The 17,269-nt window shown below is 40.8% G+C and overlaps 1 protein-coding gene across 2 annotated transcripts; it reads left to right on the top strand.

Moving 5' to 3' along the window:
* The first annotated feature begins 3,097 nt into the window (after positions 1 to 3,097).
* On the top strand, positions 3,098 to 16,660 carry LOC134806346 (protein sprouty). 2 transcript variants are annotated; one of them, XM_063779555.1, is made up of 2 exons: positions 3,098 to 3,313; positions 15,585 to 16,660. In XM_063779555.1, the coding sequence occupies exon 2, from the start codon at positions 15,642 to 15,644 to the stop codon at positions 16,263 to 16,265; it is 624 nt and encodes a 207-aa protein (XP_063635625.1). In that variant the 5' UTR covers positions 3,098 to 3,313; positions 15,585 to 15,641; the 3' UTR covers positions 16,266 to 16,660. The 2 variants fall into 2 exon arrangements, with proteins under 2 accessions (XP_063635625.1, XP_063635626.1); XM_063779556.1 differs by lacking the exon at positions 3,098 to 3,313 and adding an exon at positions 3,320 to 3,620.
* Positions 16,661 to 17,269: the final 609 nt, after the last annotated feature.

Below are 17,269 nucleotides of genomic sequence, written 5' to 3'. Positions count from 1 at the left end.
TTCCCGATTCCCGACAAAGTGAAAATTGTCCCGAAAAACAGCTTCACGTTATAAAAGAATAATTTCAAGTTCCGAACTGTCGTCGAGCGAGCCAGCTGACGTAGTCCCAATAATGCAAAATATCGTTGTTTTTAATACAATTACTTTAATTTGAATGTATTTTTTTTTCCCAAAATCCCGAAAAATTGATATTGTTTCCCGATAATAGCGCCTTTCGATCTGGCAATCCTATGTGGTTGCCGTAGACCGGAATAGAGTATATAAGCGCTCCAAAATTTATCCCATTTACCTAAACTTTTCGTGGACCAGTCCTAACGCTGTTGGCTGTCAAAGAGTCTCCTTGCCAGTAAAATAATGTACTACCACCGAAAATCCGCAATATAGCGAAGCCCAAATAAAATCTTGTCTACAAAATATTCGCCTAAAACGCGCCACTTCGTATAAGTATCGTGTATCGTATGCGAGCGATTCTAGTTTGTGTAAAATTATTAGCTAATTAATGTGGTGTCATTTAAAAGCACGGTTAATAATCTTCAAATTGACACGTTCTAAGTGTTCACGGAAAAAAATAATTACTGAATTACATTTAATAAACGTCTAAGATATGGTCGCACTCGCACGTCGCGCATTATGTCAGAGAATGTCTAACCAAAATTGTCCACTAGTTACATTATCAAGACCATAATGTTTGACCCTTTTCTTGGCCAATGGGAAAAAACACCGCAGCGTATTGTCATGACTCCATAAACAAGTGCAAGTCGGAGTCGCCCACCGAGGGTTCCCTACTTTTTAGTATTTGTTGTTATAACGGCAACAGAAATACATCATCTGCGAAAATTGCAACTGTCTAGCTATCACAGTTCATGAGATACAGCCTGGTGACAGACAGACGGCCAGACGGACAGTGGAGTCTTAGTAATGGGTCCCGATTTTACACTTTTTACCCTTTGGGTACGGAACCCTAAAAACGACTATGGTAATTAGAATCAACTCAATCAACCTCGCAGCATCATTTCTCAGAATGGCCGAATTATCGAATGACAGAATAGCGTCCAAAAATGGGACAGGATCTGAACGGCTCGATGTAATGTCTGCGTCCTAACAATAGCAGTTACGAATGGGTATGGTCAGGTAGAACTTTTTTGTAGGCACTGTATTAACATTGACTGACTAAAGGTAGTTCTTATGTCTTCGTGATAAGGTTCACGGACTGTCAATGTTGATGGTGTATTCCTTCCATTCAGCTGCCGGCCAACTTTTGTTCTAACTTTGTGAATAAATTATTTTTTATATCCTTGTAAAAACGAAGCTAAGTCACATTGGCAGTTATGTCGTGAACCGTCGCGTTTGTATTAAAGTTCGGTTAATAACGGCTTAAGCGCCAACGTACTTAAAAGTGTATTTTACAAGATGTTCTCATCGTCAGTTTTCCCATAGGCTGCTGGGTCCATTCAAATTAATGTTCTCTAATATTTCCGTTTTGCTCACTCCGGAAATGATATTTGATGATGGGATTTTGTAATTGTGCATACTAAAAATAGGTGTTTGAAGCACCTAAGTAAGTAGTAAGTACTCATAGTAACTTTGTACCTACTTTAACAAAAATAACGCCAATGCGCGTCATTAAATTTACCATAATATTTTCTGTGATATAAAAACAAAGCTGATTTCCGGTCGAACTTCAAAATGGCGAATTTGTCTCGAGAATATTTGTTTATTGGTATGTAATGAGCTAACGTGGAAGTGTACAACTAATAAAGTATTAATATTGAATCGCGTTTAACCGTTCTTTAGTCACCTCACTTCGCGAGCATGCTCTTGTCATAAGTGAAATCATCATAAATTTTAAAGAAAAAGAAGATAAACAAAGCTTATGGCTTATGGGCTTTCCATGAAAATAAATGCATCTTCTCATAAATAGGACTGGAGTTCATCACGCTATAATTTTATGATGTTGGTAGCTTAATTTAGCAGTAGTAATAAGCATTGCGACTGTGTTTACTTCAAGCTCTGATAAACTATGACCTAATAACAAAGTAAAACTCTTGAATGAAACCGTTCAGACTAAATAGAATTACAACTGTATATTTATTTACGTCAAGTCAATAAAGTAACTAAATAAGTTCACCATAAACTATAACCCCAAAGTAACCTCTAAAATTCACAAATTAAATGCATATCTACGCATGTTTTATGTAAAAATGGATACTAAAAGTTACTTTTATCTTAAAACGAATGATAAAGTAACTATCGAGTGTCTTGAAACTACATACATACTACGATCTAATCGCGGTGTAAAAATCGCTAAAGTTTTAATCTGTGTAGTATGATCTGATGGCGAGGATGTGGTGGTTATATTTAAAGAAATAACAATATTGGCATCTTTAGCACTGTGTATGATATTGTTATCAACCAAGTCGAAGTTCTTATTACCCTTAAGCGTTACGTTCACAAGAATTTGGGTGTGTAGTGCTCTGTGGTAGTGCTAATGGGTCGGTTGACAGACGTGGCGGTTATCGCCGTCCTTGACACAGAGACGTGCACAACACCTCATTGTCGCTGCAACCTTGCAAAAACGCGCGATAACCGCCGCCGACGACGCCCCACGCCAAACACAAGTGAATGGAGATAAAAATACGCGATTTGTGCCAACGCGTTTATTAGAGGTTAGAAACTTTAATATGCTTTGTTCGCCTGTATTCGGCCGCCTCTAATAGAAAGCAGGCGCTCGAAAGGTAGCATGAAAAATATCTAGATTCTCAAACGTGCGCACGGCCGATGCAGGACGAAAGTGGGCGGTATCTCGGTGGCGCGACTCTCGCCGACCGGAAACCCAATTCCCGGATGCGGCTGCGCGGGGGGATCTCGCCGGAAGCTCGGTAAACGAGCACATCCGCTGCCGCCGCCCGCGCCGCAAAATTTGGCACCGCTCGCGCTCGCAGCCCGCTTCCGGCCTCCCCCCTCGCACCCCCGACGCCGCTCGCCCGCGAAAATAGCGGCCAACCGCTCCGTGTACGCGGTTCATTCAGTATGGCCGCCTTCCATTCATAAAAAGGCTGTGCGCGGGCGGCGGCGGCGGCGCGGCGGGGCGGCGCGGCCTCTCCCGCCGCGCCGCGCCCGCGCCCGACGCCAGTGCGGAATGTGCCAGCGAACGGAACGGTCGTTTCGTCGGAGCGTAGCGCTAGCGCTCCCGGTTTTCCATTAAAATGTGTATAAGAATAAGTGCAGTGAACCCGCACGAGTTCGGAACGGTAACAAAAAACGCCGTCATCGAGATCAGGAGTAGAAATCAACGAAGAACTTCACCGAGGAAGTGAGTAGCGGCCATATTGCAGTGATAACCGCGCGGCGGGCGGACGAGAATCGAGGCCGGTGCGTGGGCCGCCCCTCCCGCGCCAGGTGCCTGCCGCTCCGGGCCGCGCCGGTCTTACGAACCTTCCTGTGGATTTGCGCGACCGAAATTCGGTGGTTGAGCCGTATTTGAGTGTGTCAGTGGTTGTTACGGCGCGGCCCAGGCGTGGCAGGATCGTCCGACCGCCAAGTGTTGTGTGTGGGGCTGGAGGCCCGAGTGCCCTTGTGCGATGTGTGTAGGAGATGTGTGACCGTGGAACGTCCGTTTTGTAAGTACATAAGGCAATAATGACGTGGGATCGCCCACCGGTCACAGTCGCTACGAGGCGGTTGACGGCGACAGTTTTCGTCACGTAGCGCGTAGGAAGTGATTCCTCGGAATGCGATGGAATCAAAGTGGCATGAATGACTAGTAGCGTCGCTAGGCCCGCTCGGTCGCCGTCCGACCGCTACGCACGTGCGCCCGCTCGCTCCGAGAACCTTCTCTACTATACTTCACGTACCATCATTACGGATATCAACTATCCGAGCCCTCAAAACGTACATACAGACGCCTCTCGCCACGTTCGTTTCAATGATTTCTAGTAAGTTTATCGGAACACGTAGATATCACTAGTTTCCTTGACACCAGACACATTAATTACCGTGAGAATGTAAACAAACATGCTGAGAGTTCATTTATGAATCAGCTGGTCTAGATTTTGTTCTCAAATCCGTAACCAAATTTACAATAATTATTTTTAACAGTGGTGGGCGAATTTCAACGATAACTTTATAACTGAACATTAAATTCAAAGTTATAGCGATAAAGAATAGTAAACAATGATGCCTGTTATTGCTGTTAATATCTTTAACGGACTCGCAGATAGTTTTAAATTTAGACAAAACAACGTAGATATTCATTGAAGATTTGATTACACAACGACACTGGCAAATGATATGGCCACTAAATTAAATTTCGTGTCAATAGAACACAACAGAGCAACTTGACTTGATTTTTGAACCACTTAAGTCAGCTTAATGTATTGCCACATGGACAACTGATATGCAAGCTGTGAGGGATCACGTCATGCCACTGTGACTACAGGTCAGATGCGGAATGTCCGAAATGTTCTTGGAAATTTCATAGGAAATTAGGTAAACTGTTATATGAGAAACGGAAATTTTCGATCTCCACATAAAAATATGACAAGTTTCCGAATTTTCTCCAAATTTATATCGGCATATCAGTAACTATGTCATCATTTCAATGTGATCCCGAATTCAAATTGTTTGATTGTACTGTACCAATCTACTCTGCGCTAACTAGACTGATAGATGATCAAATGTATTATTTAACCTCTTGTCTGTGTTTGATAAGGAACCTGGCCCAATTTTAGTCAACTCTTTTTGACCACCACATATAAAAGGTTAACAGACATCAGGACCGGAGTTTAGATTACTACCTAAAGTGTCATCTCGTACGGTTAAACATAAAATACATAAGCTAAATAACTACATCTCGTTGGCGGTCAAAATTTCTTGTTATCTTATTTACAAGAGGCCAATGACCAAGACAATCCACTGAGCCAAAAGTTAAAGCCATTAAATTTGATATCGTTCTATTTCAACAGAGTGGCTGCATCAGTAAAATTACCTTAAAACCACCAAGGATAATCCAGTACTAGCAGTGGCGGATTTGCCCTAAGGCCAAGTTACTACCTCAGTTTAGTTCATCAATACGTATTAATTAAGTATAAACAGTAACACCAATTTCCTGGTTTTGTTTGAGTGTTTTCTTCCACTTATAATAATATTTTGCCATAGGACTACGACATTCAAATAATAATCAAGCCTAGTTGATGGCTTATGGCCTGGATGCGAGTCCTTTAAGCCTAAACCCTAAAACCTGCGGCCCGTGAACCTATCACTTGCGGCCCGCGAGCCTCCCTGGCTATTTTGTATGTAATACATATTGACAAACGACAATGTCTAATAAAGTCATAAATATTAACAAAGTGCGACCCGCGTTAAAAACTACTATGTGGCCCTTGGCTGCTAAAAGGTTGCCGACCGCTGGCTTAAAGGACTCGCATCCAGGCCATAATTGTAAAAAAAAAGAAGGTATTAGAGTTAATTTTGGGCCATAGACTATGGGCCATAGTTAAGAGCTTTTGAACTACAGTTGGGTGGTTGGTACTTCGTTTAAATCATGTCAATGTGGGATAGGCTTAGTACATGGCTTCGTGTAAAAGCTGTGCTTATAATAGTTATAAATAATAATAAGCCCAAACCACAACAGCGACCGATTACTGATACCTAATATCAAGAACAGATGTCACTGTTACTTGTCCTTTTGCTGTAATGTAGTTGCTCAGTTCTGTTAGCAAAATGTATGGATGGCCCGACATCCCGCCGCCACACGTGACACAAATTACTACGCCAACTAAATCGACATTACGATAGACATAATGACTACAGCAGCTATTGGTCACAAATGGTCAATAAACTCAAATTATCGCAGTGAAATGAATCATCATTCAATGTCATTAAATATTGTTTAAGATACAAGTTATAATTCCAAATCCTAAACCGGCAACATAATTGCTGTTGACATGTGCTTAAGGTCGGGATTTGCCCTGACATGTTACATTTTTGGATTTTGTCAGGATTGCGGAGGGACTTAGGCGAGTCTCAGGGTTTATTAGAAACCTGAACTAACCATTAGAGGCTAGCTAAACGTTTGGAATTCAGCAGAGGAAAGGATATTATTTATTTATTTTATTTATTTATTAATTATAATATTTTCTTGACAAAAACCAAGTGCTTAATAAAATTAAAAGATTTCATAGGCAACCCTACATGTGCTTGACCAATATCGAGATGCTTTAGTCAGTATTACCGGTTCTCATATTACGCTTTTTAATATATGTTTAGGAATTAATAAGAACCTACTGCTGAACGCGTATGAAAATATTGCTAGGTTGTTAAAGAGTCTAATTTCAACTCATTTCGTTTGAAAGAGAATTCCGGTTGCACAACAGGATTCTATACAACGATTTCCAGCTCTTATGAATGGACCTGTACTTGGCCTGATTTGTAACAATAAGTGATGCTAAATTGAGGTGGATTTAGTAGTTCATAAACATTATTAAAAGCAATGGAGACCTACCTTGTAAAATTTTTGTTTTTAAAAATGTACGAATAACAACGATTTTCAATGTGATGGATAAAAAAGGTTGTTTTTGATTTTCTTGGTTGGCTTGATCTAGATATCCCTCTATTCGTTTTTTTAACTGGACAGGTATTTTAAGCCACACTCTAATTCATTATCAAACTCTTACATAATTACTAGATAATCTTAATGAAAGAGGAAGCATGATAAGCACTTTCATACGACAGACAATTTCCTGTGTAATAGAAGCAGTAGTAGGAATGGAAAGCTAGGTAAAAGGAGACCAAGAAAGTAAAACAATAATTAATTTCATAGAACGTATAAAGAAAGTTAAGACTTTGTATTTGCTTCCAAAGCAACACGCTAGGAGGGTTGATTTTGTGTATGATTTGGCACAGCAAGTATTTAAACCAAAACGTCAGAGCTCGTAAGGTATGATATAAACACATGGTGGGCTTAATCAGCTCATAGCTCTTTTAAGATATTTATTTGGGGATAAGCTAATAGCTGGAAAAGCTAATGGTCACAGGTTCGGTGGAAGGAAAGGGAAGGGGCCGCAGTCCAATGCGATGGTCCGACCAGGTTAGCAAATCGCTATCCATGAAGATCCATCATCATCATCATCATCTCATTTATGATCCATGATGTCTTAGAAGTCGCAACTGTCGCAAGGGATCGGATAGGCTGGAAATCTGCAATCCCGAATCATGTGCTCCACTAGGAGGTCACGACCGACCCTCAGCACTGAGGAGAACGAAGCAAGGAGGAGGAGGATTTGGGGATACTCTTACACAGATCGACCTTGTCCCGAACTAAGATGATGAGAACTTAAGCTCTAAACCTCAATGTTGTCTTGCAATCCCTGCTTAGGTTTATTTTATACGAAGCCTGGAATCCATGTGGATACAATTTTAAATCATTTTAGTGAAGTGGAATTCAGGAGATAGTTTGGACAGGGAAAGTCTTCGATTCTATACAAAAACATAGACATGTGTATGGTAGTAGTTTTTTTAAATACCTACCTCCCATGGGTTTTACTTTCACAAACCCTGACACCAAAATATTATTATATAGTGTAGTGTACTCTTATAAGAATTATATTACACGATACAGAACTACTAGACATTTAAAAGGACAACTAACACCCATATTGAACCTGAATTATTCTCGAAAAGTTTCCTTTTACTATCATTTCATTTGTGTCAGAAGTGTCATAATACTCATAATATCTTATTACAGTGTAGTGTTTGCATTACTCCAATCAGTGGGAGATCAAATAACACAATGTCTTTAGATTTATATGGACACATTGACTGATTATTTTCGCTATAAATATAACTGAAAGATACAATATCGACTAAGTATGGGAAAACTATCCGATATCTAAAGGCTGCGGGAGTCCTGGATAAAAGGGACAAGGGTTATCGGGTTTTTATGCGGCAATAGACATTTTTTAAACTGATATAATGAGGAGCACAAATATCGTATAAAAAAACCGGCCAAGTGCGAGTCGGACTCGCGCACGAAGGGTTCCGTACCATTACGCAAAAAACGGCAAACCGCGTTTGTTGTATGGGAGCCCCACTTAAATATTTATTATATTCTGTTTTTTAATATTTGTTGTTATAGCGGCAACAGAAATACATCATCTGTGAAAATTTCAATTGCCTAGCTATCTGTAGATACTGATGCCGCCTGGTGACAGACAGGCGGACGGACAGACAGACAGCGGAGTCTTAGTAATAATGGCCTGTTTTTACCCTTTGCGTACGGAACCCGGAAAAGCGAAACATACCACAGATCGACTGGTCACAAGATCACTGCTGTTCAAAACAGTTTTGCTGGATTTTTTCAATACCGCATACGCTATACTTCAGAGCCCATCAACGTGTACACTAGCGCCACTGTATTCACGATTAATTAGCAGTGGCGCTAATGTGCACGTTGATGGGCTCTTAAAGAATACACCGCACTAACCTTATATAGAAAACATGGTTGCAGTTAAACGATAAATTCGTAGGAATTAACTGCGATAGACATTAAGTTTGTATCGTAAGCGACGCGACGCCACGCTCATCGACACCAATCTCTTCGGCCACGACACCAATCTCTTCAGACCAAAAGCAGTCGCTGGTCACTGTGTCGACCAAACTGTGTATCCACTTTTTAAAAAAAAAGCCACGCTCATTTGTTTAGTGTCTCCATATGTTGATTAGGCAAGCCTAATGATGTAACGAACAATCTTTGATTAAGACGAATGACATTCTCAACGACCTTGCTGAATACCAACATTTTACTCAAACCAGATGTTGTTTAGTATCCTCCGGAAATGTATAGCCAAACAAAATAGCCTTGCTATATGTTGGACTTTCTAATATTTCCAAACGACTTGAACAAAGGATACAAAACATAAAATTTCCAAACCATTCCAAAAATGAAGAACACAACACTAGAGGCCCTCAGTCCTACCTGGAGTACTAATTACTTATATTTAATTAAACCAATTGGAACACAGTCGCATTTCTTTTGTTTCGTCCGATTTCAAAACAAGAAATCCAATCATATCATGTTTCCTTCACTATTTATCAATTCGACTGCCAGTTTTTGAAGTGAAAACTTCTTTAGCGGCGCTGAGCACTTTTTGAGGTGGGGGAAAAAATGAAAAACTCGATTCAGACGCGTAACGTAACGCTGAGGTCATGTGTTACGGACAATATTATTCACCAAAGAACTTTAGTCATAATTAACGTATCATAATCAGGTCAATTATTTAAAACTGGACTTTTATATTAAGCAATAAAGCTCAATGTTCTAATCTTGCACGGGCTGAAATACGAGGATCTCACAGTTACATAACTTTATATCACTCCAATATAATTCAATAAAGCTACATCTTGATGAAATCGCTACTAAAAGTGAACTCTAGTACTGGTGAATAAAACTCAAAATATCATGACCAAATATATTTAGATAGACCTCGCATCTAGCAAGGGAACTTTATAATTTCTATTCGAATTTTAAACAATTAACGCTACAATTTTAAGCTCACTGGCCAGCAATTTCGGAACTAAAGTTTTTAAATAGAAAGGAGGATGGGTCAATTAATTCAATTATACATAGTGCTGCAGTCATTTTGGACTAGTCATTGAGTTTTCACTTCTGTCTGCATTCCCGGAGTGCAACCCGTTGTTTTTTTTTGTATGGTGGGGTCAATACGAACGCGATACATATACTACCCCCCTTATTCATAAACTTTACAGGCCTTAAATTAGTTAATTTATGTTTTATCCCTTTCTTTCAAATAGATACTAAGTGAAAATGACAGATTAATACAATCAATCTTGTAGCACGTTTAATGCCATAGCCTCCTAAGGCCCAAGGTCCTACCAATAGTATTTCTTCATTTCGATGATATTTAAATCATATTCAATTGGAAAAGAGTCGCTTTTGCTTTGTTTCGTTCAATTTTTAAATAACGCAATATCAGCTCTATATCCTACACTTTGGGTTCAAATTACAGTGACAAATTTAGGATTATTCATTTGTATGGCTGGGCCTTAGGAGGATAGGGCAATACCACGAACATAGTGATTGAAGATGTATCTCCATCCTTATCGCTCTCGCTAAATTAGACAGACGAAAATGGAAACACGCCACTATCCAAAGTTCAAGCAATGTTTCATCGACTAATGTTAACTGTTGTTAAACCTTATTGTAAACATATTAAGGTCCATCCATGGTTACTGTTATACGGCCAGGGCCATACTTTACAACGTAAATACAATACGTTTAATTGTCATTCAGCACGTGTTTTTCATGGTCATTCTCTATTTTTATATCGTTTTAATTCGCAGATAATGTTTATCTCGCTTAACATTCAATGATGCGAAAACGGTCGAATATAAAACTTTAGATTACTATTATAGACTCACTTAAATTGAATATGCGAAAAAGTATTACAGGTATGTCTGCAGGTATACGCGAATAGGTTTTGAGCGCCACTGCTAAATAATCGTGATTATTTGAATTTAACGACAGGTATTTAAAAAAAGGGGGCCGCTACGTACTGTATTGTGTATTTAAGTATCTTTTGAATACATCAAACTATTTTTTATGTTGCTGGATTCGTCAATCTATGCGTCCAAAGCTAAAACGGCCGTTTTTGTTTTGAGTTCAGAGATCGACGAATCCAGCAACATAAAAACTAGTCTGATGTATTCAAAAGGTGCTTATAAGTACAAAATACAGTACGTAGCGGCCCCCTTTTTTAAGTATCTTTCGTTAAATATAAATAATCACAATTATTTAGCAGTGGCGCTAGTGTGCACGTTGATGGGCTCTTAAATTTAATATTATTATTTGTAACGCCATTTCGGATTTCACGGGCCTATAAATGCCGGTCTTTTGATAGGCTTGCTTTGGATATTATTATTATAAGTATTACAGGCACGCGAAAAGGTTTTGTATTTAGGCTTTTAGATTATAATATCTTATAATATTACAATAAAAAGCGAACCTGTATTTTTTTTTCTTGATGTCTTAGAAGGGATAAAAAAAGAAGAACACGTGCAAGAGATTCTCATACTTTTCCAAATATGTTCGTCTTATTCCAAATCTTGGGTCGTCCCATTCGTTTTTCGTCAAGTTCTTAAATTAGTCCTATTCTGCTTTCGTCACCCATTCTACATTGAAAGCCACCGACGATTGTGACGAATGTAGAATGAGTGACGAAAGCAGAATAGGACTAATTTAAGAACTTGACGAAAAACGAATGGGACGACCCAAGACGATACCCTATTTACTTGAATACTTATTTGGTCTTGGATTGGATTTAACCACCTTGTTTTGTCTTCTAACGCCCACCATATAAATAAAATCGGCCAAGTGCGAGTCGGACGAAGAGTTCCGTACCATTAAGCAAAAAACGGCAAAAATTCACGTTTGTTGTATGGGAGCCCCACTTAACTATTTATTATATCCTGTTTTTAGTGTTTGTTGTTATAGCGGGAACAGAAATACATTATCTGTGAAAATTTCAGCTGCCTAGCTATCACGGTTCATGAGATACATCCTGGTGACAGACGGACAGTCTTAGTAATAGGGGCCCGTTTTTACCCTTTGGGTACGGAACCCTAAAAAATTGCTTGTTAAATTTGATTTGGTTTGATTTAATGAAGGAAATATTGAAGAATTTCATTTGTTTTGAAAACGAACGTAACATAGGAATCTTTTCCAACTGAAAATGGTTTAAATTAGATTAAAAAATACTTTTTTTTTTAATACTTTGTGTAGGACAGTTGGCCTTACAAGGCTATATATATTTAATGACAAATCTAATAGTATTAAGAGCAATATTACAGGAAAATATTTCGTTAGACCAGTATCAGTTTAACATATTAGCCTAATAAATGTAATTCTATATCTAATATACAAAATAATTAACCCTAATGATGCCTAAACGCTAAATACCAAGTTATATGTCAAATATCATATTTATATGTATGTCCCACCTAGAACTGTCATCATCTTCCTCTTAACCCGGCTTTTTGCCAGGGCTCATGGGAGCCTGGCGGACCCCAGTTCTTGGCAACTAATCCCAAGAATTGGGGTAGGCACCAGTTTTTACGAGACTACCATCTGACCTTCCAACACAAAGTGGAAACTAGGCCATTATTGGGATTAGTCCGGTTTCCTCACGATGTTTTCCTTCACCGAAAAGCGACTAGTAAATATCAATAATATTACGTACATATAAGTTCCGAAAAACTCATTGGTACGATGAGCCGGGGTTTGAACCCGCGACCTCCGGATTGAAAGTCGCACGCTCTTACCGCTAGGCCACCAGTGCTTCTCTTGCGCTTAACTCGAGCTTGACCTTCCTTTTCTCTGCTCAACTCCAAACTTTAAGCTAGCTTCTATAGTGGTTAGTTGATGTTTAAAAAACCCTGACACTCGCCAAGTCCCTCCGCAATCCTGACAAAGGACCAAAAATCCTGACATGTCAGGGAAAATCCTGACGTATGGCAACCCTTTCATACAGCCATTGGAAAATAGGGCTTAATTTGGATTTATTGGACGGGAATACGGTACATAAATGTCTGTTATATGGGCCGGACACTATCATGAATAATGACATTACTTTGAAGGAATGACATTTTTATTTTTAGTGATAGTGGAGGGTTTGTCATGAAGGAATGACGGCAAGTAATGAAGTTTATTTAAATATCTTCCTTCAGTATTGGAGTTATGTCAAAGTAATGACACTAGAAATGACATCACTACTGACTGTGAATTGATATGATGGAATCAGAAATGACGGAAAGAATGACGGAAGATAATGAAGTTATTAAACTACGGCTATGGCGGCGGCGCAATGTCGCAGACTCACGGTGCCCATATAAACCTGAGGGAATACCGCATAAAACGAAATTTTGTTATCTCCTCTCTCTATCACTCTTGCATATTTGAGCGATAGAGAGGCAGCTAACGAAATTTCAATTTTCGCAGTAGGCTTTGGTTCGATGCCAAAAGTAGGGCATGGTCACTGTTTCGCTATTTTATGACTTCTACGTATTTCAATTTAAAATTAAGTTGTAATCTGTGTGAATAAAAAACAATTATTTTCCATCGTATCGTATTTTCTCGGAAACGTTCGTATTTTGCATGCCACTTCAGTCAACCTCAGTACTTTTTGTATAGAGACTGACTGAAATAGCAAGACACGTTCGTACGTTTCCGTGAAAATACAATGGAAAATAATTATGCACTACGTCTGTATAATGATTTGACTAAAATAAAGAAAGCTCTTTAACCGTCGCCCTAAGAAGCCTAAAACCATGATGTCGTACGAAACAAATAATACTGAAAATGTCATAAGGGGCTGTCCATAAATTACGTCATCGATTTTTGACGATTTTTGACCCCCCCTCCCCTATAATCATCCAAAAATCATGCTTCAAATGACCCCATTTCCTCCTACTTCATGCTACCGTCATCCGATGTCCAGACCCCCCCCCCCCCCCCCCTAATTTGAAATGACGTAATTTATGAATAGCCCCTAAGGTTCTTACACCGCAGGTTTAATAGTATCTACTACTGTATGGTAAGAGCGTTTTCACATTGTCCGATCCGATATCCGATGTAGGATCCTACATCCGCGTAGTCAGGCCGCGGGGGCGCGCGTCTTTAGCGGTCACGCACACTACAACAAGCATTATGCCTACACATATTTCGCACACAAACATATATTATCTAGCTGACGGGGGGCGCCGACATGGCAGAATTTATCGGAAGCGTTTTTCTGATATCGGATGTCGGAAGGCGCCTGTGACAAAAACAGCTGCAGGAGAGTGCCATTGGCTAAAGTCCGCCTTTTTTGTGTTGTCTATCGTTATTTTAGTAATAATGATTTAATAAATATTACACAGAAACACATATTTCACAATTTGAAAACGCTCTAAGAAAGGAAAGAAAGAATTTTTTATCGGCTTAAATCGTGTCATACCCCCCCCCACACACACAATTTTTTTTAAAAGTAAACTTACGCTAATGTCAAAACATAAAGAGTAATTTTTTGGTGTATTAATATGTATACCTATAGCTGGTCAAGCAGATCTTGTCAGTAGAAAAAGGCGGCAAATTTGAAAAATGTAGGCACGAAGGGATATCGTCCCATAGAAAATTTGAATTTCACGCCTTTTTTTACTGACAAGATTTGCTTGTCCAGCTATATATTTGTATTAATTATCATGCCCTACTGTACAATGAACATACATTTGATGCCCATTTCTTGAGCGGTACACATATTATTATACTGGGTCAAGCAGATCTTGTCAGTAGAAAAACGCGGCAAATTTGTTAAATGTAGGCGCGAAAGGATATCGTCCCACAGAAAATTTCAATTTCGCGCCTTTTTCTACTGACAAGATTTGCTTGACCATCTTTAGTTCATGAACCATAATAGGCACAATATCTCCGAAGTCCCAAGATTTCTGCGGAACCTTGCATGTACGAGTATAAGGTTTTGATTGGTAGAGTTTTCCTCCTAAGGCCCAAGTCATTTTTGCAGTTTTGAATTAGGAACCTTTTATTCCATTATAGAACAGTTCAAAATTCGATTTTATTGTGTCCTCTCAAAAGGACATCGGGACTTATTAGGATCGACTGTATGGTCATGCAGTAAAATGTGTTTTTAAGTCTAATCCGTCTAATAAGATTCGATAACGCGCACCAAGGATCCAGAAATTGCAATCTTATGGCTCCTCTACACGATGGGCCAGCGCCGGCCACTCCAAGGGACGCATTTATGCGTTAGAGAGAGCAAGTGATATTGCTATCTCATTCTACCGCATGGCTGCGTCCCTTGGAGTGGCCAGCGCTGGCCCATCGTGTACCAATCAATCAAAACCTAGATGCAAACCGTGTGAAGCCGGGTCGCTAGTATCTAAAATATGCATGTTAAAATCAGTTAGGCCTGTCACTATTCACGGGTTTCTAATTGATCTCATGGTTGACTGATAGAGGATGATATTTGGCCTTAATTTAGTTCAGCATTAATTGTACTTGTTGTAGCTGTTAATAGTGTACTCGTACATTAGCGTAAAGTAGCAATAAAATCCAAGAAATGATGTTTATTTCACTACTTATTCCAATGAGATCTTGTTACACTAATAGTTTCAAAGTACGGCATCGTTTGTAATTAGAAAGCTAATAATAGTGCATTTAATTTGTCGTTTAAAAGGTCATATCTATCATTAGATCAACAACTTTTCTCGGAATAGTTTTAGTTGATAGGAGTAGGTACGTGTCACGCCCACGCACTTCATTCATTAAGAGCCACGTCATTAGGAGATTGATCGCGTGCTATATGCCTTCAATTGATTGAATGAAAGGGAATGTATGAGTATGAGCGATGATCTAGTTGATAAGTGATGTCAGTATCAGATTCAACCAGAACTTTAGTTCGCTCTGAAAATTCACTCGCGTGCATATGTACTTACATTCTTCAGAGCGAGCTAGACGGGAACGATCTGTATTTCACAGTATATGTAGCTAACGGTGTTTTCGTTTTGTCCGTTAGGTGGGGACGATGAGGGAACAGGAAGGCGACGGCCCGGAGAGCCGTTAGCCGGACTCGATGGACGAGTATGGCGGGCCGGCGGCGCCGCCCCGGCCGCCCAAGCCGGCGGCGCGCGTGCACCGGCCGCCGGCCGCGCGCCCCGCCGTGTCGCTGCTGCGCCCGCGGCCCGACGCCGAGCGCGAGCGCAACGCCTACGTGGAGGCGCCGTGCCGGCCGCACCAGCACCAGCACCAGCACCGCGCCGCCATGCCGCTCAAGCCGGTGACGGCGCAGCCCGCCGCCGTCGACAAGCGGCGCGCGCTCGCGCCCGACTCCATCGTGTGCGAGCGCTGCGGCCGCTGCCGCTGCGAGCAGTGCGCGCGGCCGCGGCCGCTGCCGTCGCGCTGGCTGTGCGGCAGCTGCCTGTGCAGCGCCGAGGCGTGCGTGGACTACGCGTCGTGCATGTGCTGCGTGAAGGCGCTGTTCTACCACTGCGGGAGCGGGGAGGACGAGGCGGGCTCGCCGTGCGCGTGCGGGCCGCGGCTGGCGTGCGTGGGGCTGCTGTCGCTGCCGCTGCCGTGCCTGTGGCTGTACTGGCCGCTGCGAGGGCTGGCGGCGGCGGGAGCGGCCACGTACGCGCGCTGCCGCAGGGCGGGCTGCCGCTGCCCGGAGCCGCCGGTCCGGCCCTCCAGTATTATCTAGTCCGCGCGCCGCCCGGCCGGCCGTGTACAAATATTTATGACGCGCGGCCGGGGAGGACTCTAGTGCCTGTGTGAGTGCGCGGGGCGCGCCGGACGAGCGCCCCGCGGAGTGAATCGTCTACGAGTACCTTGTAAATATAGTTGTATAGTGTGAATGTACGTGAACGTGTCGCCCGAACGCCGAAAGTCTCAAATTTTCTTGAGACCGTGACGTGTCATAAGAAAACGTTAACGTTAGTATTTTGGATTCGAGATGAATTCAGAGAAGATTAAGAAATGAGATATAAAACATACTTATTAAGATGTAGATAATTTACCATTTATTTATTAACTGAATTTGTATTTATTTGTAAATAAAACGACAACATTATATTATAAATACGAATGTTTACTACATTATGTTTGTTTTTCTGTTCCTTCGTCTGATTGATACTGGAAATTTTCTGTCTAAGAGGCACTGGCCAAACGCCACATATACTTTTGCCTGGAAACAAGCCAAAAACTAAAAGTACCTATATAACTTATCTAATAAATGTCCATAGAGCAAAGCTTTGATCAGATAGCATGCAAAATGTTTACAAATTATGCATGAAGTGATCAAACAATGAGACAATAGGTCCGCACCAATGCAAGCCGACGGCAGATGTAGCCACATTGTACAATCATACCAATAAACCTGGCCAATACTAACTACATTTAATGCAAAAACAATATCAGCATGTTAATGCCATTGCTAGAATACTAATGAAAAAAAACATACAAAAGTATAGACACACAATATACATAAGAGAACTACAGTCTAGGCCCAATGATTAAAAACATATTTTTTTTCAATGCAAACAAGCAGACAAATGGCCTAATCTAATGGTAAGACATCATCGTCACCCATGGACACCTGCACTTGCAAGCACTTTGCTGTTGCACGGTTGTCGGCCTTTAAGATGGGAGTACACTCTTTTTTTGAAGGTTGTATCAGCCTGGAAATACTCCTAATGCCATAAGCTT

This window comes from Cydia splendana, chromosome 3, assembly GCF_910591565.1.
Source record: "Cydia splendana chromosome 3, ilCydSple1.2, whole genome shotgun sequence".
Classification (NCBI taxonomy): Eukaryota; Metazoa; Arthropoda; class Insecta; order Lepidoptera; family Tortricidae; genus Cydia; species Cydia splendana.
Note: the sequence above shows the minus strand (reverse complement) of the source record. Positions and strands in the feature narration are given on the sequence as shown.

Excerpts from the sequence above, each read along its gene's own strand:
- LOC134806346 (XM_063779555.1), top strand. The coding sequence starts at position 15,642 with ATGGACGAGTATGGCGGGCCGGCGGCGCCGCCCCGGCCGCCCAAGCCG.